Source organism: Entelurus aequoreus, linkage group LG16, assembly GCF_033978785.1.
Source record: "Entelurus aequoreus isolate RoL-2023_Sb linkage group LG16, RoL_Eaeq_v1.1, whole genome shotgun sequence".
NCBI classification, from domain to species: Eukaryota; Metazoa; Chordata; class Actinopteri; order Syngnathiformes; family Syngnathidae; genus Entelurus; species Entelurus aequoreus.
The window spans coordinates 21486178-21511932 of record NC_084746.1 but is presented as its reverse complement, the minus strand read 5'-3'; the positions used below and the strand labels follow the sequence as shown (position 1 = coordinate 21511932).

General features: G+C 43.9%; 2 protein-coding genes across 5 annotated transcripts in view; both read left to right on the top strand.

Moving 5' to 3' along the window:
- The window catches only part of spire2 (spire-type actin nucleation factor 2), a 100648-nt gene extending 98621 nt beyond the window's left edge, over positions 1-2027 (top strand). The window contains exons 15-16 of one of the 4 annotated variants that reach the window (XR_009821317.1): positions 648-745; positions 882-931. Coding sequence is in view for 2 of the 4 variants with exons in the window: in XM_062022360.1 (XP_061878344.1) it covers positions 648-745; positions 882-1086 (303 nt within the window). In the remaining 2 variants the exon portion in view is untranslated. Of the gene's footprint in view, positions 1-647; positions 746-881 lie in introns of those variants that run through there. The other 3 variants (XM_062022360.1, XM_062022361.1, XR_009821318.1) reach the window with 3 other exon arrangements.
- Positions 2028-13634: 11607 nt separating this feature from the next.
- sntb2 (syntrophin, beta 2) overlaps positions 13635-25755 on the top strand; it is a 90447-nt gene continuing 78326 nt past the window's right edge. The window contains exon 1 of the mRNA XM_062022357.1: positions 13635-14500. Within this exon, the coding sequence (XP_061878341.1) occupies positions 13864-14500 (637 nt within the window). The 5' untranslated portion in view covers positions 13635-13863. The remainder of the gene's footprint in view (positions 14501-25755) is intronic.

The window sequence follows — 25755 nt, the reverse complement described above, 5'->3', positions numbered from 1 at the left end:
TTCCTGCTACCACGGGGGGGATTGTCGGGACAGAGATGACTGTTTGGGAACGCAAAGCGTCCCATTTATTAACAATAACTCTTTCAATCATTCAATCAAACTTTCACATCTTTGACATGGCGAACTGCATTCGTGCAGAGTACAAATAATACAACGGTGCAAAGTAATACAAAGTGCTCGCCTGTACGTTATCAAAATAACCAGCCTACCGGTATATGAAAAGTCAGTCTTTAATCATTGTGTCATCGTCTTCCTCCTGCGTACTAAAACCACCGAAATCCTCTTCGTCGGTGTCGGAGAAGAACAGGCCGTAAATAAGCCGCACCGTTGTATAAGCCGCAGGGACCAGAACGAGGGGAAAAAGTAGCGGCTTATAGTCCGGAAATTACGGGAAATGTAGGTGGAAAATGACTTGCAAATGATTGTATTCTGTTTTTATTTACGATTTGCACAACATGCCAGCTTCACTGGTTTTGGGTTTTGTATTTCAAACGCAACATGCCCAGTAATAGTACACACAGTTTTATATTTTGTACACACTTGTACTTTGAATCTTAGTAAATCAGATCTAAGTCCACCAATTGTACTAAAAGTGTTTTTGTGAGCATGTAGTGTTTTTAGGTGTGTGTTCCCTTCCTGCTCTGCAGATGAAGATTCCCTCCAAGAAGATGGCACATATTCCTGTGTACACTGTGGGTTTCCACAGCGCTCCGAAGAACCATCAACACAGAAGCAAAGTTTATAAGTGAGTATAAAATAGTGTTTTCATGACTAGTTCATGAATGTAGTAGTGAAAAAGAAGATGAATAAGAAATAGAAGCTCATAGTATTCAAGAAGTACTGTAGTAGGATTCAAAGTGTCACCACCTTCCTCCCTGCAGATCTCTGTGCAAACTGTCTCGCTGCTCCGTGGAGGAGGAGTTCCCCCACCTGTACGCCAAAGGATGCACGCTGCGTGATGTTTGTGCTGACTGCACTAAATTTGTGGCTGATGTCATTTCGTCCAGCCGTCGAAGCCTGGACCTTCTCAACAACACCCCTAAGAGAGAGGCCAAGACTCTTCAGGGACTGTCGATCCCACCGTGAGAAACAGTCCCTGAATCTGGTGCCCTCAGAGACCTCCACACCAGCAGCCAGGTCACATGATTCTCTATTGCTCTTCCCTAGTACAGTATTTCTTGATCAACTGCATCGTAACTGCACACACAGCATACTGTACATAAATGAGCAGTGGAGTTGAGTGACTGCTATGCAGCATGGAAACAAGCTAAGTAGCATGGTGGCTAGCGCCATGCAGGTTGCCTTATTATATTGACAATGTAAAATATAGTGAAAGCCAGTTCAATATGTGCTCATACACAGCAGATATATTTTTCATCAATGGATGTAACTACTAGGGCTAATCCTAAACACTGCCCCTGACCCTACTGACCTTAACCTCGCACTGTAACCTTTGTAATCCCTAAACTGCAAACCCCTTCACCCTGCTCACCTTAATCCCCAGTCCTATGAACCTAAACCCCCAACCCTACAAACCTTAACTCCAAACCATAACCCTTCTTACTGTAAACCAGGTGTGTCCAAATTACCGCCCGCGGGCAGAGTGCGGTCCGCCGGCCTATTCAATTTGGTCCAAGCCGTCATGAGTTCAACGAAGCATCGATAAACTTTCAAATTAACACCAGGCGGTTTCTGAATGCTACATATTTGCTGCCATCTTGTGGACAATGTGAGTAACCCTCTATCCCTAAACTTTAAACCTGACCCCCTAATCCTAACACTTAACCTCTGAAGGCCGACCCCCAGCCGTAACCAACTAACCCTTACTGTGGACTTTTCAACCGGCTGAAGAAGATTTCCAGCTTGACTTTGACAGTCAGTCGCTATGCAGGGAATGAAAGGGTTGGATCTTGGTGATGTCTAGCAACAATAATTTTTTAATTTGTCACTTCCATGCTCGCCCTTGTGTCTGCTAATGAAGCATTACCGCAATAAAGTACCAAAAAACTTAGCATCTCTGTGTGTTCATGTTGCCTCATAAATCAATTCAAATTGTATCATCAATATTTCAGGAGATAAAAGCCTTTCTATTAGGTCCAAATACCAGAACACAAAGTTTAATAAAACACCAAAAGACAAAAGCCTGCTATGGCTATATAAATATTGTATGAGCTGTACTTAAATGCTACGTGTTTTCTGGTATATCTTAGGCAGGACTTTGTCTTAAAGGGTATATATTATGATTTTGTTTCTATATTTTAAACATGGTCTACATAATATGTAATGGTGGGTCTTTTGGTTAAAACTTTCAAACCGTTTCTTTAGGATGCACCGTTTTGTGGACGGTATTTATCCATTCCTCCACTTCTACTGTGTCTTTTTGCCCACGTGTGACGTCATTGGAGATCTCTATACATGGTAGAAATGTACCGTATTTTCCGGACCATAGGGTGCACCGGATTATAAGGTGCACTGTCAATGAATGGTCTATTTTGTATTGTAAGGAGTCATATACCCCGCCTTCTGCCCGACTGCAGCTGAGATAGGCTCCAGTACCCCCTGTGACCCCAAAAGGGACAAGGGGTAGAAAATGGATGGATATTATTATTTTTTTTTTCTAAATTGAAAACACTTCCCTGTGGTCTACATAACATGTAACGATGGTTCTTTGGTCAAAATGTTGCATAAATTATGTTTTACAGCTCATCTTCAAGCCACTTTCTGATGTGCCGTTTTGTGGGCGGTCTTATTTACAAGGCTCACCTTCGGCAGCGTCTTCTCCCCGTCATCTTTGTTGTAGTGGTGTAGCGTGCAAAGACGGGAGTGGAAGAAGTGTCAAAAGATAGACCTAACTGTTTTAATGACATTCAGACTTTACTTCAATCCATAACAGAGCAGCATCTCCTCATCCGGAAATAACAACAAACCGTCTGACCGGAACTCTCTTATCACTGAAGTTCCTTGGGTGAATAATGTATACTCACTACACCGGTATGTTTTAGCGCTTTCATGTAAAGTTTACTGACAGATATAAGTGAGAACTTTACACTACTTTGTATTAGAAATGGCAACATAGGATGAATATACCATAACAAGAATATAGAGAAAAAGAAGAAGCTTATCGCTTATCACGGACTACAAAGGCGAACGCGCGCAATTTTTCAGGACTTATGCATATCCCAAATACACATCATTGGAGATCTTTATACATGGTAGAAATGTACCGTATTTTTCGGACCATAGGGTGCACCGGATTATACGGCGCACTGCCAATGAATGGTCTATTTTTGATGTTTTTTCATGTCTTAGGTGCACCAGATAATAGGGCGCATTAAAGGAGTCATATTATTTTTTTCTAAATTGAAAACACTTCCTTGTGGTCTACATAAAATTTCACAATATTATGTCAGACCCACTCGACATCCATTGCTTTCGGTCTCCCCTAGAGGGGGGAGGTTACCCACATATGCGGTCCTCTCCAAGGTTTCTCATAGTCATTCACATCGACGTCCCACTGGGGTGAGTTTTCCTTGCCCTTGCCCTTATGTGGGCTCTGTACCGAAGATGTCGTTGTGGCTTGTGCAGCCCTTTGAGACACTTGTGATTTAGGGCTATATAAATAAACATTGATCGATTGATTGATTGATGTAATGGTGGTTCTTTGGTCAAAATGTTGCATAGATTATGTTTTACAGCTCATCTTCAAGCCACTTTCTGATGCGCCGTTTGTGGGCGGTCTTATTTACAAGGCTCACCTTCGGCAGCGTCTTCTCCCCGTCATCTTTGTTGTAGCGGTGTAGCGTGCAAGGACGGGAGTGGAAGAAGTGTCAAAAGATGTAGCTAACTGTTTTAATGACATACAGACTTCACTTAAATCAATAACAGAGCAGCATCTCCTCATCCGGAAGCAACAACAAACTGTCCGACCGGAACTCTCTAATAACTAAAGTTCCTTGGTTGAATAATTTGTACTCACTATACCGGTATGTTTTAGCGCTTTCATGGCAAGTTTACTGACAGATATACGAGAGAGCCCAATCCAAAACAGCAGGTGTGGTGCCCAGGGAACAAGGGACCACCAGCCCCACGCAACCAGGCCGGCCAGCAACAGGAACCCCAGAGTGTGGTCCACTGTGCCGCCCGGCAGGGCCAGCTGCAGGCTATAGACAGACATACAAAACCTAAAACCAGTTAAGTTGGCACGTTGTGTAAATGGTAAATAAAAAGAGAATACAATGATTTGCAAATCCTTTTCAACTTACTGTATATTCAATTGAATAGACTGCAAAGACAAGATACTTAATGTTCGAACTGGTAAACTTTTTTTTTTGCAAATACCAGCACATTTTGAATATAATGCCTGCAACACATTTCAAAAACGCTGGCACAAGTGGCAAAAAAGACTGAGAAGGTTGAGGAATGCTCATCAAACACTTATTTGGAACATCCCACAGGTGAACAGGTGGGTGCCATGATTGGGTATAAAAGCAGCTTCCATGAAATGCTCAGTCATTCACAAAGAAGGATGGGGCGAGGGTCACCACTTTGTGAACAAATTGTCGAACAGTTAAAGAACAACATTTCTCAACGAGCTTTTGCAAGGAATTTGAGGATTTCACCATCTACGGTCCGTAATATCAAAAGGTTTAGAGAAATCTGGAGAAATCACTACACGTATACTGAAAGGCTGAAAACCAACATTGAATGCCCGTGACCTTTGATCCCTCAGGCGGTACTGCATCAAAAAGTGACAACAGCGTGTAAAGGATATCACCACATGGGCTCAGGAATACTTCAGAAAACCACTGTCAGTAACTACAGTCGGTCGCTACATCTGTAAGTGCATGTTAAAACTCTACTATGCAAAGCGAAAGCCATTCGTCAACAACACCCAGAATTGCCGCCGGCTTCGCTGGTCCCGAGCTCATCGAAGATGGACTGATGCAAAGTGGAAAAGTGTTCTGTGGTCTGACAAGTCCATATTTCAAATTGTTTTTAGAAACTGTTGGATGTTGTGTCCTCCGAACCAAAGAGGAAAATAACCACCCGGACTGTTATAGGCGCAAAGTTGAAGAGCCAGCATCTGTGATGGTATGGGGGTGTATTAGTGCCCAAGACATGGTTAACTTACACATCTGTGAAGGGGCCAATAATGCTGAAAGGTACATACAGGTTTGGGAGCAACATATGTTGCCATCCACACAACGTCTTTTTCTGGGACGCCCCTGCTTATTTCACCAAAACAATGCCAAGCCACATTCTGCCCGTGTACAACAGCGTGGCTTCATAATAAAAGAGTGCGGGTACTAGACTGGCCTGCCTGTAGTCCAGACCTGTCTCCCATTGAAAATGTGTGGCGCATTATGAAGCCTAAAATACGACAACGGAGACCCTGGACTGTTGAACAACTTAAGCTGTACATCAAGCAAGAATGGGAAAGAATTCCACCTGAAAAGCTTCAAAAATTGGTCTCCTCATTTCCCAAACGTTTACTGAGTGTTGTTAAAAGGAAAGGCCATGTAGCACAGTGGTAAAAATGCCCCTGTGACAACTTTTTTGCAATGTGTTGCTGCCATTAAATTCTAAGTTAAAGATTTGCACAAAAAAAAAATTCTCAGTTCAAACATTAAGTATCTTGTCTTTGCAGTCTATTTAATTGAATATAAGTTGAAAAGGATTTGCAAATCATTGTATTCTGTTTTTATTTACAATTTAAACAACGTGCCAACTTCACTGGTTTTGGGTTTTGTATATATACACACGTACACACACATGCATATATACACATATACATATACTTATCTACATACATACACATTAGGGTTGTACGGTATACCGATACTAGTATTATCACAGTACTAATGAATCAACAACGGTACTATACTCTGTCTGAAAAGTACCGGTTCCCGGGCAAGATGTCATGTCGTGACATTACTGGTTTACGAGCAGACGAGCATGTTCGGCAGCGCACAATCACCTAGTACTTACAAGCAGACACGGTCAGAAAAGGGAGAATGGATGCATTTTGGCCTAAAAAGTAAAGATAAAGGTGAAGTTATAACACTGAAAACGCCCTCAGGAAGAGGTGCTTTAAAACATGGCTAGCTAGCTAGCAGATAACGTCCATCTGCAGTCGGCAGTGTCACGATTGGTAAGACTGGTGGACCCAAATGCAGAAAAGACAAACAGGATTAAAGTTCAAGGGTTATTATTAATAAAACCAGAGGGAAAGGAGGGAGCTTGTAGTCTTTGGCTTTGCAGTCCAGGAGAGCACACTGAGGCTAGCAGGCTGAGGCTAGCGGGCCGAGGCTAGCGGGCCGAGGCTAGTGGGCCGAGGCTGGCGGGTCGAGGCTGGCGGGCTGAGGCTGGCGGGTCGAGGCTGGCGGGCTGAGGCTAGCAGGCTGAGGCAGGCACACACGGCAGGTAGGGAACTGAAGGCAGAGGAAAAAACGGGGGTAGAATGAGGAGCCAAAAAATACAAAAATGGCAGATTCGCAAGATTCTCAAAAGTGCTAGACTTCTAGAACAAACGGGCGAGAAGCGTTACCACATGTAGAAGGTGAAACGATCTGGCGATCGCGCCGAGAGAAGTCCAAACATTTGAAGGCTGCAGGTGATGAGTTGATGGCAGGCAGGTGAGTGATTAGAGTGCTGGGATCAGCTGTGCCAGGCTGAGAGCTGGAGCCAAGCCAACGCCCAAAACACGCCCACTCTCCCAAAGACACACACAGAGACAAACAGACAGAGACTGTGACAGTGCCCCCCCCCTCAAGGAACGCCACCAGGCTTGCCCGGGTGACTGCGGTGAAAGGCCAAGATGAGGGAAGGGTCCAGGATGAAGCTGCGTGGCACCCAGCAACGCTCCTCAGGTCCATACCCCTCCCAGTCCACCAGGTACTGCAGACCTCTACCCCGACGGCGCACATCCAGCAGCCGCCGGACCGTGTAGGCTGGGTGGTCGTCAATGACACGGGGGGGTGGGGGGTATCAGGGGGAGATAGTGGGCTGGTCGAAACAGGCTTCAGTTGGGAGACATGGAAAGTGGGATTGATCCTCCAGCGTGCAGGTAATTTGAGTTTAACTGCTGTTGGATTGATGATGGAAATTATTTCATAAGGGCCAACATACCGGGGTGCAAGTTTCTTTGAGTCCACTTTGAGGGGAAGGTCTCTAGAGGAAAGCTACATCTGCTGACCTGGCTGGTATACAGGTGCCGGCCTTCGGTGTAGGTCCGCATATCGACGATTTCGGTCCACACAGCTGAGGAGGGCAGCACGAGCATCTTTCCACACCTTGCGGCAACGCCGCATCTGAGCCTGAACTGAAGGTACAGAGATGTCATCCTCCTCAGCAGGAAACAATGAGGGTAGGTAACCTAAGGATACCTCAAATGGTGACACTCCCGTGGCCGCACAGGGTAATGAGTTGTGGGCATACTCAATCCATACCAGGTGGGTGCTCCAGGAGGAGGGGTTCTTGGCAACGACACATCGGAGGGCCGCTTCTAGGTCTTGATTTGCCCGTTCCGTTTGCCCATTAGACTGAGTGTGATAACCCGAAGTCAGACTCACAGTGGCTCCAATGGCCCTACAGAAAGCCTTCCAAACCTCCGAAATAAACTGAGGCCCTCTATCCGAGACCACATCTGAAGGAATTCCATGAAGACGGAACACATGCTGGACCATGAGGTTGGCTGTTTCCAGGGACGTGGGGAGTTTGGGTAGAGCCACGAAATGCACTGATTTGGAAAATCTGTCCACTATAGTGAGGATAACAGAATTTCCCTGAGAAGGCGGGAGGCCAGTGACAAAGTCCAGTGATATATGAGACCAGGGGCGGCTTGGGACTGGCAAGGGATGGAGTAGGCCAGCAGGTGGTCGATTGGAGGATTTTCCACGGGCACACACAGTACAGGCAGACACAAAGGCACGGGTATCAGCATCCATGATAGGCCACCAAAAGTGTCGCTTGAGGAGAGTCATGGTGCGGCCAACTCCTGGGTGGCAGGCAAACAAGGAAGTGTGTGCCCACAGAAGAACCTGTGAACGTACAGAGTCAGGCACAAAAAGGCGGTTATCAGGACCATTACCCGGGTCTGGTTGGTCTTGCTGAGCCCTTCGGACCACCGACTCAATCTCCCAAGTCACTGCGGCCACCACACAAGACGCCGGAAGGATAGGCTCAGGACTGGTGGGACCCTCCGAAATGAACTGACGTGACAGGGCATCCGGCTTGATGTTGCGGGATCCTGGACGGTAGGTCAGTGTGAAGCGGAATCGACCAAAAAACAAAGCCCACCGGGCCTGGCGGGAATTGAGGCGCTTGGCAGACTGAATGTAGGTCAAGTTTTTATGGTCTGTCCAGATGATGAATGGGTGTTCTGCTCCCTCAAGCCAGTGCCTCCATTCCTCCAGAGCGAGTTTGACAGCCAGCAGCTCCCTGTTACCTACATCATAATTGCGCTCAGCAGGTTCTAGCCGATATGAGAAGAACGCGCAAGGATGGAGTTTCTGGTCCTTGGCAGAACGCTGGGATAGTACAGCCCCCACTCCAGACTCTGAGGCATCAACTTCCAAGATGAACTGGCGTGAGGAGTCAGGATGAATCAGGACAGGGGCTGTGGTAAAACGTCTCTTAAGCTTCTTGAAAGCAGCGTCAGCCTCTGCTGTCCAAGTGAATGGGACAGACGGAGATGTGAGTCTTGTGAGGGGTGCGACCACTTGACTGTAGTTCCGGATGAACCGGCGATAAAAGTTTGCAAAGCTAAGAAAGCCCTGGAGATGTTTAACTGAGGTTGGTTGAGGCCAGTCCACCACAGCTCGCACCTTTTCGGGGTCTGCCTTCACCTGACCACTCTCAATGATGAACCCGAGGAACCTTGTGGACTGAACATGGAACTCACATTTTTCTGCTTTAATGTAGAGTTTATTCTCAAGAAGGCGCTGGAGCACTTGTCTGACATGAACCACATGTTCCTCCGGGTTGCGGGAGAAAATCAGGATATCATCCAGGTACACAAAGACGGAGCGGTTAATCAGGTCTCGGAGGACATCGTTCACAAGAGCTTGAAAAACTGCTGGGGCATTAGTCAAGCCAAAAGGCATAACCAAGTATTCGAAATGACCAAGGGGAGTCTTAAAGGCTGTTTTCCATTCGTCACCAGCTCGGATTCGAATCAAATGGTAGGCATTGCGAAGGTCTAACTTGGAAAACACAGTCGCTCCTTGGAGGGGTTCAAAGGCAGATGCCAGCAAAGGCAGTGGGTATTTGTTTTTAATGGTGATGTTATTCAACCCTCGAAAATCTATACAGGGACGTAGAGTGCCATCTTTCTTACCCACGAAGAAAAAACCTGCACCGAGTGGGGAAGATGAAGGTCGAATAATGCCTGCAGCCATAGAGTCATGGATGTACTTTTCCATCGCCTCTCTCTCAGGGCGGGACAGGTTGTATAACCGACTAGAAGGCAGGGGAGCTCCTGAAAGCAGGTCAATGGCACAGTCATAAGGGCGGTGCGGAGGGAGGGACAGTGCGTGTTGCTTGCTGAAGGCCTCTTCTAAGTCATGGTAGACAGAGGGAACCTTGGACAGATCTGGGGGCTCTATGACAACTGGAGAGACTGTCCTCAGCAGGGGAGCGGGCAGACCGCAGGCAGGTGGAGAGACAGTACGAGCTCCAGCTCACCACTTTAGCTGCAGCCCAGTCAATGTGAGGATTGTGAAGTCTTAACCAGGGCTGACCAAGGACTACAGGAGCATGAGGAGAAGAGATTATATGGAATTGGATTTGTTCAAGATGATTACCGGAGACAAGGAGGTGCACAGGTTCTGATCGGTGAGTGACACGGGCAAGGAGTCGACCAGTCAGGGAATTGGCTTGCAAGGGTGAGGGAAGTGGCTCGATGGTAATGCCCACTTGGGAAGCAACGTCGGCGTCCAAAAAATTCTCATCCGCCCCCAAGTCCACCAGAGCAAGGAGAGACAAGGACTGGGATTGCCAACGGAGAGTAGCAGAAAACTGCATTCGGCATAGGGACTTAGGGGAGGAGACAGCTTGGCTCACCAGAACCCCCACTGTTACTGGTGAGCCTACTCTTTTTGGCCGCATAGAACAGGTGGCAAGGAAATGGCCAGGTTGACCACAATAGAGACACACCCCTGCCCTCCTTCTGCGGAGGCGCTCTTCAGGTGTAAGGTGAGCCCGGCCCACCTGCATGGGCTCCTCAACAGGGGAACTGGAGGTTGAGGCTGTGCACATTGGCAAGTTGGGCCCGGCCGGCCTGGGTCTAAAGCTGGGGGGTTCCGATGACCTGCAAGGCACGGGGTCAGCTTGCCACTGGGCCATCTGGTCAGAGATGTTGATAGCTGCAGTAATAGCTTCGTCTAGGGACAGCTGCTCATTCCTCAGAGCAATCTCCCTTCCAATGACCCGACTAAGCCCATTCTGGAAGGCAGTGAGAAGAGCCTTGTCATTCCAGCCAGACTCCACAGCTAGGGACCGGAATTCACAGGCAAATTCTCTTACTGAGCTTTTCCCTTGACGAAGTCGCAGCAACTGCTGACCTGCTTGCTGCCCTCGTATGGGGTGGTCGTAGACCTGCTTCAGTTCTGCAGATAGTGCAGCAAAGGACTGGACTGCGGGGGATCCTTGCTCACGAAGGGCATTAAAATAACTCAAAGGGGGCCCCTGTAGCAGGTTGGCTACGTAAGCGATTTTGGCTGCCTCACGGCCAAAGCGAGAGGGCTGAGCATCAAAAGCAAGCTGGATCTGAGTTAAAAATTCACGACAAGTGCTAGGATTGCCAGAGTACTTATCAGGCGGGGGGATGTGTGGCTCTGCAGCAGTAACAGCAGGGGGTGCAGGTGGTGCAGGTGGTTCGGGTTGTGGTTGAGCTTGTTGATTGATGAGAGTGGTCAGCTGGGTGGAAACGCGTGACATCTGGTCAATAAGTGTCTGTAGTAGTTGGTCATGGTTTCCCAAACGCTGTCCTTGATTGGCAAGGGCCTCTCTCACACGGTCAAAATCTGCTGGGTCCATTGAAAAAGGCCAGATCGTTCTGTCACGATTGGTAAAACTGGTGGACCCAAATGCAGAAAAGACAAACAGGATTAAAGTTCAAGGGTTATTATTAATAAAACCAGAGGGAAAGGAGGGAGCTCGTAGTCTTTGGCTTTGCAGTCCAGGAGAGCACACTGAGGCTAGCAGGCCGAGGCTAGCAGGCCGAGGCTAGCAGGCCGAGGCTAGCAGGTTGAGGCTAGCAGGCTGAGGCTAGCAGGCTGAGGCTAGCAGGCTGAGGCTAGCAGGTTGAGGCAGGCACACACGGCAGGTAGGGAACTGAAGGCAGAGGAAAAAACGGGTAGAATGAGGAGCCAAAAAATACAAAAATGGCAGATTCGCAAGATTCTCAAAAGTGCTAGACTTCTAGAACAAACGGGCGAGAAGCGTTACCACATGTAGAAGGTGAAACGATCTGGCGATCGCGCCGAGAGAAGTCCAAACATTTGAAGGCTGCAGGTGATGAGTTGATGGCAGGCAGGTAAGTGATTAGAGTGCTGGGATCAGCTGTGCCAGGCTGAGAACTGGAGCCAAGCCAACGCCCAAAACACGCCCACTCTCCCAAAGACACACACAGAGACAAACAGACAGAGACTGTGACAGGCAGTGTTTTAGCTACTTCTAAATCACTAATCCTTGTCTCCATGGCGACAAATAAATTAAGTTTCATCCCTGCAAGACGAGGAATAGCTAAACATGTTTAACAACACACCGTAGGAGGATACTACAGCTCACTGTAATGATATCAAGTACAGGCACGTATCTAGTCGATACTACTATGATTACGTCAATATTTTTTGGCATCACATCGTTTTTTCATTTTTTAAAAATGTATATTATGTTTATAAACTCAGGAAATATGTCCCTGGACACATGAGGACTTTGAATATGACCAACGTATGATCCTGTAACTAATTGGTATCGGATTGATACCTAAATTTGTGGTATCATCCAAAACTAATGTAAAGTATCAAACAACAGAAGAATAAGTGATTTTTACATTTTAACAGAAGTGTAGATAGAACATGTACAAACAGAAAACAACCAGATATTAACAGTAAATTAACAACTAAACGATGGCGTGGCGCAGTTGGGAGAGTGGCCATGCCAGCAACCTGAGGGTTCCTGGTTCAATCCCCACCTTCTAGCAACCTCGTCACGTCCGTTGTGTCCTTGAGCAAGACACTTCACCCTTGCTCCTGATGGGTCGTGGTTAGGGCCTTGTGGCAGCTCCCGCCATCAGTGTGTGAATGTGTGTGTGAATGGGTGAATGTGGAAATAGTGTCAAAGCGCTTTGATTACCTTGACGGTAGAAAAGCGCTATACAAGTATTACCCATTTAACTACATTAATAATATTTTTTTACAGCTTGTCCTTTATAATTTTTAAAAAATAATAGAATGATAAATGACACAATATGTTACTGCAAATCAGCTAAATTAGGAGCCTTTGTTTGCTAACTTACTAAAAAAAAGGCAAGTTGTCTAGTATGTTCACTATTTTATTTAAGGTCAGAATTGTTTTTTGATTGCAATAATATGCAGATGTTTAATGTACCGTAAGATTTTTTTGTTAAAATAAAGCCAATAATGCCATTTTTTTGTGGTCTCCTTTATTTAGAAAATTATTGAAATACATTTTGGTACCGGTGTACACACACACACACACACACACACACACACACACACACACATTTATATATATATATATATATATATATATATATATATATATATATATATATATATATATATATATATATATATATATATATATATATATATATATATATATACATGTATATATATATATATATATATATATATATATATATATATATATATATATATATATATATATATATATATACATGTATGTATATATATATATATATATATATATATATATATATATATATATATATATATATATATATATATATATATATATATATACATGTATATATATATATATATATATATATATATATATATATATATATATATATACATGTATATATATATATATATATATATATATATATATATATATATATATATATATATATATATATATATATATATATATATATATATATACGGAACCCATCCACCGAGGACCAGACGATCGCTTCACTTTTTTTTTAAAAACTTTTTTCTTTGTATGTGAGGCAAAGTCTTTAGATGACGGGTGTTAAAGAAAAGCAAAGTAAAAGGGGATGTGCTAAAGTGTAAAAAAAAAATCCCTGTTTTTGTCCACCATTTAGGATTGAGATTATATCTTCTAACAGGTGAAATGATATGCTCTTTACTAAGCGTTGTAGTGGTCTCATTATGGACAGTTCCTTTCTCTCCCTCCTTTGTAGTTTGACTTCCAGTGTGCAAGACAAGCACAGCAATGAAAGCAAGTATTTATTTTTATTTTTGAGGCTTTCATTTCATTTGAGCTAAAATTTAGTTATAAATCCCGACAAAGAACGGAACTTTTCTGTATATCAAAGATTTCCTGTATAACCGTGCTTTTACTGTGAAGGACTGTGGCGGATGTTGATTAAAAAGTTGAACGAGGACGCAGAATAGCTTAGTTTTAGAACTTGACAATCAGCTCAGTGCTAAGCTATTAGCTGACTAATAGAGCGACTTGTTGTCTGTTTCCTTGGCTCTCGGTACCGTTAGTTAGCGAGTGGGTGTGTCGGTGTGGTCCAGTGGGACGCTATCTAGCGGCCGCTGGTATGCGTAGAGGAAAGAGGAAAAGTTGATGAGGAGTTGAGTTTGAAAGCGGCGCCTCGGTGCTGAAGAACCGAGCGAAATGGCGGTTTGGACCAGAGCGGACAAGCACGGCGAACTGGACCTTCTACTCCGCGACCGCTGGGTCCGAGTGGCCGCCGAACTCACCCGAGAAACGCTGACTTTAACGGCCGAAGCCGAGATAGGCAGGCAGGGGAGTCACCATCCGGAGCACGGCAGCCCCCAGACGGGCCTGAGGAACGGATTGTCGAATGGAGACGAACCGGGAACAAGTCTGTCTTCGGGTCCAGAACAGTTCCAGAACCACGGCAGCCCGGGTCACGTCGGGGTCAGTCGCGGTTTAGGCAGCCCGGGGAAGCACCCAAATAACGGCGCCAACTCGGATTTAGGAAGTCCCGGCTCAAGTTTTGCGCCGAGGCAAGTCGAAGTGAGTCCGGGTGTGTGCGCGGAGGCTGTGCGCAAAGTCCGGGTTGTCAAGCAGGAGTCTGGCGGGCTGGGAATCAGCATCAAAGGCGGACGTGAGAACCGGATGCCCATCCTTATCTCTAAGATCTTCCCGGGACTCTCCGCCGACCAGAGCCGCGCTCTGCGGGTGGGGGACGCTATCCTGTCGGTGAACGGGAACGACCTCCGGGAGGCGACGCACGACTTGGCGGTGCAGGCGCTGAAGAAGGCCGGAAAAGAAGTGACGCTGGAGGGTGAGTTGGGCACGTTAGCGCGGGGATTTGGGCCGAGATTAGAGACTTGTTTTCCCGCATGCTTGCTTGCAGGAAGTTGAACTTTTTTTTTAATCAAACATTTCCATCATAAACCTAATCAAAAGTTTATTAATGTTACACAATAAATAAGGAAAACTGAAGGATGATATAAATGATAAATTATTGCAAATATAAATCAATTGACAAAAATAACTATACAATCATTTTAACCATTAGCAACTAGTTACTTTTTAAACTGTAAATGTTACAGTACAGTAATACAACTACTGTAATAATAATGTCATTAACATATCTTTTTTATTTAAATATACAACTTATTAGCCTCTCTTTGTTGGATTGGTTGAGCCTCGCTGTTAATCATTTGTGTAAATGGCCTGGGCATACCTGGATTTTTCCTGGGTGGAAAAAACATTTCACAATAAAATGAGCAACATATGTACAGTAACTGCTTCGAAGTATTACAATTCTTCACCTTTTTTCATCGATGTGTGAAATATTTTCACAGCCAAGTAAACTTTTTGTCATAAAAATATATTTATAAAGCACAGCACAGTAGCATCACTATCTAATTCATTTATTTTCGTCCAAAACAGTCCTTATCTGTAAGTGTCTTCTAGTTTGAAACATTTAGAAACAAAAATACATATAAAATAACTTCCAATTGTAATTGTAATTAATTTTTTGGAATTAATTAACTTAATTACAAAAAAAAATACAAAATACATTGTGCACTTGATTTAAGGGATTGCAAAGATGTGTACTAAAATAAATTTTTCATGAATGTAATTTAATCTTACACCAGCAGGGTGACATAATTGTTAAATTAGCATAATTGGCCATGGTGCCTTTCCCAAAAAGTGCAAAACAAATGTTCAGAAAAACAAACAAACTTTCTCGTGTCCATTCTTTTTGTCTACTACAGACAATTTTATAGACCACCACGTTTTTATTTTATTTGCAAATTTATGAAAAATTAAAAAACTACAACATCACATCTACCTAAGTGTTTACAGCCTTTGCTCAATACTTGATGCACCTTTGGCAGCACTTACAGCATCAAGTCTTTTGGAATACGATGGCACACGCTTTGCACACCTATCTTTGGGCACGTTGACCCATTCTTCTTTGCATCACCTCTCAAGCTCCATCAGATTGAATGGAAAGCGTTGGTTTTCATCCAGGATGTCTCTGTACATTGCTGCATACAGCTTTCCCTCTATCGTGACTATTCTCCCAGTTCCTGCTGCTGAAAACCATCCTCACAACATGATGCTGCAACCACTATGCTTCACTGTAGGGATGTTATTGGCCTGGTGATGAGCAGTGCCTGGGTTTCTCCAAACATGATGCCCAGCATTAGGGCTGCAACTAACAATTATTTTGATAGTCGATTAGTCAACGATTATCTTAACGATTAGTTGACTAATTGGATAGTAAAGCGTACACATATTTAATGGCTCTAATTTGTCCATCGACTTCTAAATGTAGCTGAAGTTATTTTAGGCATGTGCTTACTAACAACAAAGATGACCAATTCATTAATAAATATTTATTTGTACTGTAGCTGTGCTGCGGATTCAGCTGTTACAAAAACTAAAATGACTAATAAAATGTTGTCCATTTAAAAGAAAGGAAAGGCAAAGTGCTAAAAAATACTATTAACCTTGTTTATGTATTAAAAAATGAAATGAAAACGACAAACAACAACACAAAATCGAACCTCCTCAAAAAGGAAAGCATTTTGTGATGTTTAAAGAGCTACACACTGGTATATTGACTATTGATGAAGTCTTGGCAGTTTTAGCACTCTAATAGACTCAATTTGTAGAATTCTAGATTTGATTAATTTTTAAAATGGTGGTATGTTTAATCGTATGATACCTCAACATTGGTGCCTGCCTGTCTGTTTGTTAAAGTGCCTTTTTTTTACAGCATTGCAATTTGATGCTGCTTTAAAACATACCTGAATTGATATAGACAAAGTTTAGCTGGCTTAGTTTGGCTAAAATGATAGTTAAAATTGTTTTTCATTCAACTTCATCTCAATCTTGTTAGCTAGCTATCAAGGTAGAAGCTAACAGTACTCTTACTGAGGCTGAGACAGCATCCTCCAAATTTCCGACATCATGTCTCCGCTTTAAATGCTCACGTATCACAGATGTACTGCTATGAAAACAAGGTCCGCTTTGCACAACGAGCAAGGTATTCATGTTTTAACAAGAATAAGAGGAAATATCCTCACACTTTACATGTTATCACTGGCGATGTTTTTGCGAGTGACCCAAATCCGTCCGGAAAAACACTAGTGATGACGTCACGACTATTGTCGACGACAATGTTTTTTATGGTCTTTCAGGTGCATTTTAGCAAACTTTTACGAATTAATGACTTCTGTCTGGCCACTCCAGATGGTTGTCCCTATGGAAGGTTCTCCTCTCTCTAAAGAGGAATGCTGTAGCTCTGATAGAGTGACCATCGGGTTTTTGGTTACCTCCCTGACGAGACTAAGATGACTGCAGAAATGTACAGAGACATCCTAGATGAAAACCAACACTTCCCATACAGCCCGATGGAGCTTGAGAGGTGCTGCAAAGAGGAATGGCCGAAACTGCCAAAAGATAGGTGTGCCAAGCTTGTGGCATCGTATTCAAAGACAGCTGAGGCTGTAGTTGGTGCAAAAGTTTCATCAACAAAGTATTGAGCAAAGACTGCGGAAACTTACATATAGGGTTGTACAGTATATCGGTACTCACAAAGTATCGCGGTACTGATCAATTGAAATCGGTACTATACCACCTTTGAAAAGTACTGGTCCCGGTCTTTCATCTGAGTGCCGCTTTGCGGCGGTGACTACAGGGCAGAGGCGCATGATGTTGAGTGTTTCAAAACGCACACACAAAGTGCATACAAGCAATAACAAATTGGAGAGGAAAAATGACAAAAAAACTACAATTCTACTGGTTAATACAGAGGGTGTGTGAAGTGCAATATGGAGGTATTTGGGCTTCAAAACTAACAATAAAGGTGACGCTTTAAACAGGGAGGCACCGCGTTCCAAGTACTGTTTTACACCTTTCCTGCTTGTCGGCTCCCAGACCGTAGTCGAAGGAGAGCAGGGGAGACCTTTCCCTTCACAATGGGTCTGTAAGGCTCGGCTCTTAGATGAGGCCGTTGATTAGTTACAATTTGGTCCCTTTATTTATAATTTCTACAGGGCATAACCGGACATCCACCATGCTATTAACACTCCTGCGCATGCTAGCGCTACCTCTCCTAACTTGCCCACTCACTCACTCACTCACTCACATCACTCACACCACATACTGCTATTCTTAAAGGAGCACACTTACACACAACTCTCACAACAGCTGCTTTAAAACACGCTTCACCAAATTTGGCGATTAGTATTACCACCTTTGCTTCAAACTTAGGTATACATTTAAATAATAAGCATTCAGATCTGCACAAGGCGTTATAAAGAGTGGCAGGTAATAATGTAGTTGTTACACCTGTCCTGCTGTTTGGTCCGATGCAGACCGTAGTCGAGGAGCACAGGGAAGACGTTCCCTTCAGGGTCGATGTCATTTCAATGCCTTTTAATTTATATTTTAACCTTGTATAATTGTTCTTTGACTGTGAGTGTTTAATGTAGTGTAAGATTTTCTGTTAAAATAAAGCAATATTGACATTTTTCGTAGTTCCCTTTATTTGGAAAAGTATCAATATACATTTTGGTACCAGTACCAGTACTAAAATATTGGTATCGGGACAACCCTACTTACATACATGTGATTTTCAATTTTTTTTATTTTAATACAATTGCATAATTTAAAACACATTGTCATTATAGGATATTGTTTGTAGAATCTTAAGGACACAAATGAATTTATTACATTTTGGAATAAAGCTGTAACTTAACAAAATGTGGAAAAAGTGAAACGCTGTAAATACTTTCCAGATGCACTGTATTTTGGCAAACTGGGGGAAACCCTGGTATCTATGCTTTGCATCTGCAAATGACGCAGTAGCCAAAGGAGGAGAAATGTTTTACATATTATTGTTAACTATAATAAATATATATATATATTTATAATATATAGTAAGTAATGTACAATATATTAACAATATACCATATAATGATAATGTACAATACAGGGCTGCACGATTAATGGACACCAAGGTTTTAATTAGTGCGATTACGTAAAACTGCGGTTCGTAAGTAAGAATTGTTAAGTCTCGCGTTTATTCGTCTCGCGTCAAACAGGGAGAAAGACGTCTTACTCCGTGCATCGCTTTCAGCACATGAGCACCTTCATCCATCCATCCATTTTCTACCGCTTGTCCCTCTCAGGGTAGCGGGGGTGCTGGAACCTATCCCAGCTGCACACGGGCGGAAGGCAGGGTACACCCTGGACAAGTCACCACCTCACAGACAACATTCACACTCACATTCACACACTGGGGACCATTTAGTGTTGCCAATCAACCTATCCCCAGGTGCATGTGTTTGGAGGTGGGACAAAGCCGGAGTACCCGGAGGGAACCCACGCAGTCAGGGGAAGAACAGTCATCCACAATCTTCGGCTCGGTGGGCGGATTGCGACCCAGTCAGACCGCAAACACAGGAAGCAGTGAGAAGTTACGCAAAGTAACAAAAATTAGGAGTAAGTCGATTGCGTTAATCTTGTCTTCTCAAAAAATTATTGTGTTCAAACAAATTTTTTTTTTATGTAAGAATGGTTTCCTACCCGCTGACAGTTTAGAAACTGTCGGACAAAAAAAAGATTTGTCTGAACACAAGAATTTTGAACATAAAAATTAAGAGGGAAAAAAGTTAAAGTTAAAGTTAAAGTACCAATGATTGTCACACACACACTAGGTGTGGTGAAATTTGTCCTCTGCATTTGACCCATCCCTTTGTTCACCCCCTGGGAGGTGAGGGGAGCAGTGGGCAGCAGTGGGCAGCAGCGGTGCCGCGCCCGGGAATAATTTTTGGTGATTTGGATTTGGTGATGATCACCAAGACAAAAGTCCCATTGTAGGAATATTTCTGCTTCAAATTGGATTGCCCCATCAACAGGGACAAGAATGCTGTGATCACATGATGGCAAAAAACAAAAAGACAACGTCCGACTTAGTTTTTCCAACTGGGGAAGAATACACTTTAGATGTTTAATATTTATTTAACCTACATTTTTGCTTACAGAAATGAGAGTGCATTTATTTATTTTATTTGTTAATTTATTTGTAGGATACTTCCAGTTACAGTACAATTATAAACCATCGTACAGTAATGAGAAATACAAGTATATATCCTTTTAAATGGTTACTTGCATTATTATTTATTATGATTACATTACATTATAATAACGAACACCATGTTCAAACATAAGGGTGTCCATATGTGCACTTGGCACCAGGACACCCTAGGCCGCAGTTCCATGATCGACTTTGTAGTTGTGTCATCAGATTTGCGGCCTCATGTTTTGGACACTCGGGTGAAGAGAGGGGCGGAGCTTTCTACCGATCACCACCTGGTGGTGAGTTGGCTGCGATGGTGGGGGAGGATGCCGGACAGACCTGGCAGGCCCAAACGCATTGTGAGGGTCTGCTGGGAACGTCTGGCAGAGTCTCCTGTCAGAGAAAGTTTCAATTCCCACCTCCGGAAGAACTTTGAACATGTCACGAGGGAGGTGCTGGACATTGAGTCCGAGTGGACCATGTTCCGCGCCTCTATTGTCGAGGCGGCTGATTGGAGCTGTGGCCGCAAGGTAGTTGGTGCCTGTCGTGGCGGTAATCCTAGAACCCGTTGGTGGACACCGGCGGTGAGGGATGCCGTCAAGCTGAAGAAGGAGTCCTATCGGGTTCTTTTGGCTCATAGGACTCCGGAGGCAGCGGACAGGTACCGACAGGCCAAGTGGTGTGCGGCTTCGGCGGTCGCGGAGGCAAAAACTCGGACATGGGAGGAGTTTGGAGAAGCCATGGAAAACGACTTCCGGACGGCTTCGAAGCGATTCTGGACCACCATCCGCCGCCTCAGGAGGGTGAAGCAGTGCACTGTCAACACCGTGTATGGTGCGGATGGTGTTCTGCTGACCTCGACTGCGGATGTTGTGGATCGGTGGAGGGAATACTTCGAAGACCTCCTCAATCCCACCAACACGTCTTCCTATGAGGAAGCAGTGCCTGGGGAATCTGTGGTGGGCTCTCCTATTTCTGGGGCTGAGGTTGCTGAGGTAGTTAAAAAGCTCCTCGGTGGCAAGGCCCCGGGGGTGGATGAGATCCGCCCGGAGTTCCTTAAGGCTCTGGATGCTGTGGGGCTGTCTTGGTTGACAAGACTCTGCAGCATCGCGTGGACATCGGGGGCGGTACCTCTGGATTGGCAGACCGGGGTGGTGGTTCCTCTCTTTAAGAAGGGGAACCGGAGGGTGTGTTCCAACTATCGTGGGATCACACTCCTCAGCCTTCCCGGTAAGGTTTATTCGGGTGTACTGGAGAGGAGGCTACGCTGGATAGTCGAACCTCGGATTCAGGAGGAACAGTGTGGTTTTCGTCCTGGTCGTGGAACTGTGGACCAGCTCTATACTCTCGGCAGGATCCTTGAGGGTGCATGGGAGTTTGCCCAACCAGTCTACATGTGCTTTGTGGACTTGGAGAAGGCATTCGACCGTGTCCCTCGGGAGGTCCTGTGGGGAGTGCTCAGAGAGTATGGGGTATCGGACTGTCTGATTGTGGCGGTCCGCTCCCTGTACGATCAGTGTCAGAGCTTGGTCCGCATTGCCGGCAGTAAGTCGGACACGTTTCCAGTGAGGGTTGGACTCCGCCAAGGCTGCCCTTTGTCACCGATTCTGTTCATAACTTTTATGGACAGAATATCTAGGCGCAGTCAAGGCGTTGATGGAATCCGGTTTGGTGGCTGCAGGATTAGGTCTCTGCTTTTTGCGGATGATGTTGTCCTGATGGCTTCATCCGGCCAGGATCTTCAGCTCTCGCTGGATCGGTTCGCAGCCGAGTGTGAAGCGACTGGGATGAAAATCAGCACCTCCAAGTCCGAGTCCATGGTTCTCGCCCGGAAAAGGGTGGAGTGCCATCTCTGGGTTGGGGAGGAGACTCTGCCCCAAGTGGAGGAGTTCAAGTACCTAGGAGTCTTGTTCACGAGTGGGGGAAGAGTGGATCGTGAGGTCGACAGGCGGATCGGTGCGGCGTCTTTAGTAAAGCGGACGCTGTATCGATCCGTTGTGGTGAAGAAGGCGCTGAGCCGAAGGGAAAGCTCTTAATTTACCGGTCGATCTACGTTCCCATCCTCACCTATGGTCATGAGCTTTGGGTTATGACCGAAAGGACAAGATCACGGGTACAGGCGGCCGAAATGAGTTTCCTCCGCCGGGTGGCGGGGCTATCCCTTAGAGATAGGGTGAGAAGCTCTGCCATCCGGGGGGAGCTCAAAGTAAAGCCGCTGCTCCTCCACATCGAGAGGAGCCAGATGAGGTGGTTCGGGCATCTGGTCAGGATGCCACCCGAACGCCTCCCTCGGGAGGTGTTTAGGGCACGTCCAACCGGTAGGAGGCCACGGGGAAGACCCAGGACACGTTGGGAAGACTATGTCTCCCGGCTGGCCTGGGAACGCCTCGGGATCCCCCGGGAGGAGCTGGACGAAGTGGCTGGGGAGAGGAAAGTCTGGGCTTCCCTGCTTAGGCTGCTTCCCCCGCGACCCGACCTCGGATAAGCGGAAGAAGATGGATGGATGGATGGATACATTATAAACACTGTATAGTTTTTATAAAAAAAAAATTTTCAATTTAAAAGCATTATGTAGACAAAAGCTCTGAGTCTGTCTGCATAAAGCCAAATGTATATCTTTTTCAAACATTTGTTTATTGAATTTTTGACATATACAGTCCAGCAATACAATTAAACACATATCAAATGTTATTTCCCATTGCATATTGTTCTAATGTGTTGCACCTTAACCCAAGAATCTGTTGATTGAGTGTCTAAAAGTAAAATTCTTCCTTTACTCTTTTTTTTTTTTTTTTTTTGGCAGTTTTATGCATTAATTAATGTATAAAGTATAAAAATCTCAAATCGAATCACAATCTCAATTTTGGACAGAAAAATTGTAATTAGGTTTTTTCTCATAATCGTGCAGCCCTTATACAATAGAATAATAAATATGTATAAATAATGTATTTCTGATCGAATTGTAGCCCCTGAATCGTAATTGTAATCAAATCGTGAGTTGCCCAAAGATCTCCCCTTTTAGTAGTTACTACTCCTACCCAGTGGGGTAGTAAGTACACAGGAACACATGTGTACTTACTACTCCTAGCCCGCGGTAGTAGCAGTAACATGTGTGTACAGAGCTAACAGAGGCAAAGAGATGGAGAAGTTTGTGACAGAAATGAAAAGAAACAATTTAGTTGTAGTCTGCTGCATTTATGTAAAGAATGTAACTAAAACAGTGTGTTGTGCAGATTAATAAATACATATTATTAACTTAGTGTGTGAATGTGAGTGTGAATGTTGTCTGTCTATCTGTGTTGGCCCTGCGATGAGGTGGCGACTTGTCCAGGGTGTACCCCGCCTTCCGCCCGAATGCAGCTGAGATAGGCTCCAGCGACCCCCGGCGACCCCGAAAGGGACAAGCGGTAGAAAATGGATGGATGGAAGTTATTTATAGTAATTTAATTCATGACAGAAAATAATAAATTGAGAAGCACTTTACTAAACTGTGCTGTGCTCAACGGTTAGGAAAGTGGAAAACTAAAGTAAAAAAGAGGAAAAGCCCTTTGGGTATGGAAAGAGTACAGAGCAGGAAGAGCTAAAGGTTGTGTTTAATGGTTTGGACTGAACATTGGAAGAATACTGATGAGTGAAATCATCAATTATTTAGTGAAAACAAGACTTGTTTTACCGCAATAGCTACCAAAAGTCCAGACACTTTTAATTTCTGGTAAATGAGGTTCCTGAAACTAATAGTTTATTGTGATTGTGTGCTTTACATTTCCACCAAGTTTAGGGTAATGTAAGTCAGGCTGATGACGGAGGTGATTGGTTTAGTGTGCAGTATGTACACGGGACGTAAAACCTGTTGGATTTGTGCCATTTGTTATCATACGATTGGTAATACAAGTTAAGAATAGCGTCAGACTTTGTGTGATTTCTTCTGGGGACTACAATATATTTTCAAGGTGTGGCGGTAATAAAAAGGCTGTCCGCCACATTCAATTACATTAAGGGGAAACCCTGGGTAAATAAAAAGACAATATTTGGTCTCTTTTTTTTTTACGAAGTATAAGTAAATCCCTGAAAAAATAGCGCAGTGGCTGGATGGAACTCTCCCGCTGCCTGGGGAATTACCTGGTTTTTGGTGGTAGTTGTCCATGGGTATTGTCATTCATCACACCTTTGTATTCCCAAGTCATTGAATGGATCACAACTGGACTGCTCAGTTAGTCTGTGAAGATGTTTGGCCTCTCCTTAATCCATGCCCATGGTTTATGGTTTACATTCATTTCGAACGTGCATACAGTTACAATATGATACATCACATATTTGCAAATATTTAATTAATGCTCATACGCTTTTTTTGGTAAGGTAAATGATAAATGGGTTATACTTGTATAGCGCTTTTCTACCTTCAAGGTACTCAAAGCGCTTTGACAGTATTTCCACATTCACACTCACATTCACACACTGATGGCGGGAGCTGCCATGCAAGGCGCTAACCAGCAGCCATCAGGAGCAAGGGTGAAGTGTCTTGCCCAAGGACACAACGGACGTGACTAGGATGGTAGAAGGTGGGGATTGAACCCCAGTAACCAGCAACACTCCGATTGCTGACACAGCCACTCTACCAACTTCGCCACGCCGTCCCCACGGTCTAGTCTGTAACAATTTATAATCCAAGAGAAAGAGGAAAGTCCTTCTAACACCTGATTTCGTGCTGGAAGAGGTTACTTTACCTTGATCATTTTGCCACACAATACCTTCATGCAAACAAGGTGGATTCTATTCTAATTACTTCTGTTGTGTTGACAGAGGTGTCACACCTTTTGAATCTTAAGTTGTTTGGCACACCACAATAGAGTACAACCAAACTTGCCTTCTGTCTTGGATCTCTAAATATGTGTTATGTTAACCTTAAGATAATCCGGGGGCGGCGTGGCGAAGTTGGTAGAGTGGCTGTGTCAGCAATCGGAGTGTTGCTGGTTACTGGGGTTCAATCCCCACCTTCTACCATCCTAGTCACGTCCGTTGTGTCCTTGGGCAAGACACTTCACCCTTGCTCCTGATGGCTGCTGGTTAGCGCCTTGCATGGCAGCTCCCGCCATCAGTGTGTGAATGTGTGTGAGTGGGTGAATGTGGAAATAGTGTCAAAGCGCTTTGAGTACCTTGAAGGTAGAAAAGCGCTATACAAGTATAACCCATTTATCATTTATCATTTATAATCAACTTTACATAAATTATCAAATTTTAGCAAAATTATTTTTTGTACAATGAAAATGCTGTCTGAGCATACATTTTTATGTAACTATCCAAACAACCTTTCTTGCCTATGATAACACATCAAGTCACAAACAACACATCAACACACATGGGCCACACAATGTAACATAACCATTGTACCATGTGGACATGTTAAAACATGTCTAATAGGGGTGTGGGAAAAAATCGATACGAATTCAAATCGCGATTCTCACATTATGCGATTCATTTTTAAAAAATCGATTAATTTTTTAGTTTTTAATTATTATTTTAAATGTTTTATTTATTTATTTATTTTTTATTTTTTAATGAATCAATCCAACAAAATAATACACAGCAATACCATAACAATGCAATCCAATTCCAAAACCAAACCCGACCCAGCAACACTCAGAACTGCAATAAACAGAGCCATTGAGAGGAGACGCAAACACGACACAGAACAAACTAAAAGTAGTGAAACAAAAATGAATATTATCAACAACAGTATCAATATTAGTTACAATTTCAACATAACAGTGATTAAAAATCCCTCATTGACATTATCATTAGACATTTATAAAAAATTTAAAAAATGAACAATAGTGTCACAGTGGCTTACACTTGCATCGCATCTCATAAGCTTGACAACACACTGTGTCCAATATTTTCGCAAAGATAAAATAAGTCATATTTTTGGTTAATTTAATAGTTAAAACAAATGTACATTATTGCAATCAGTTGATAAAACATTGTCCTTTGAAATT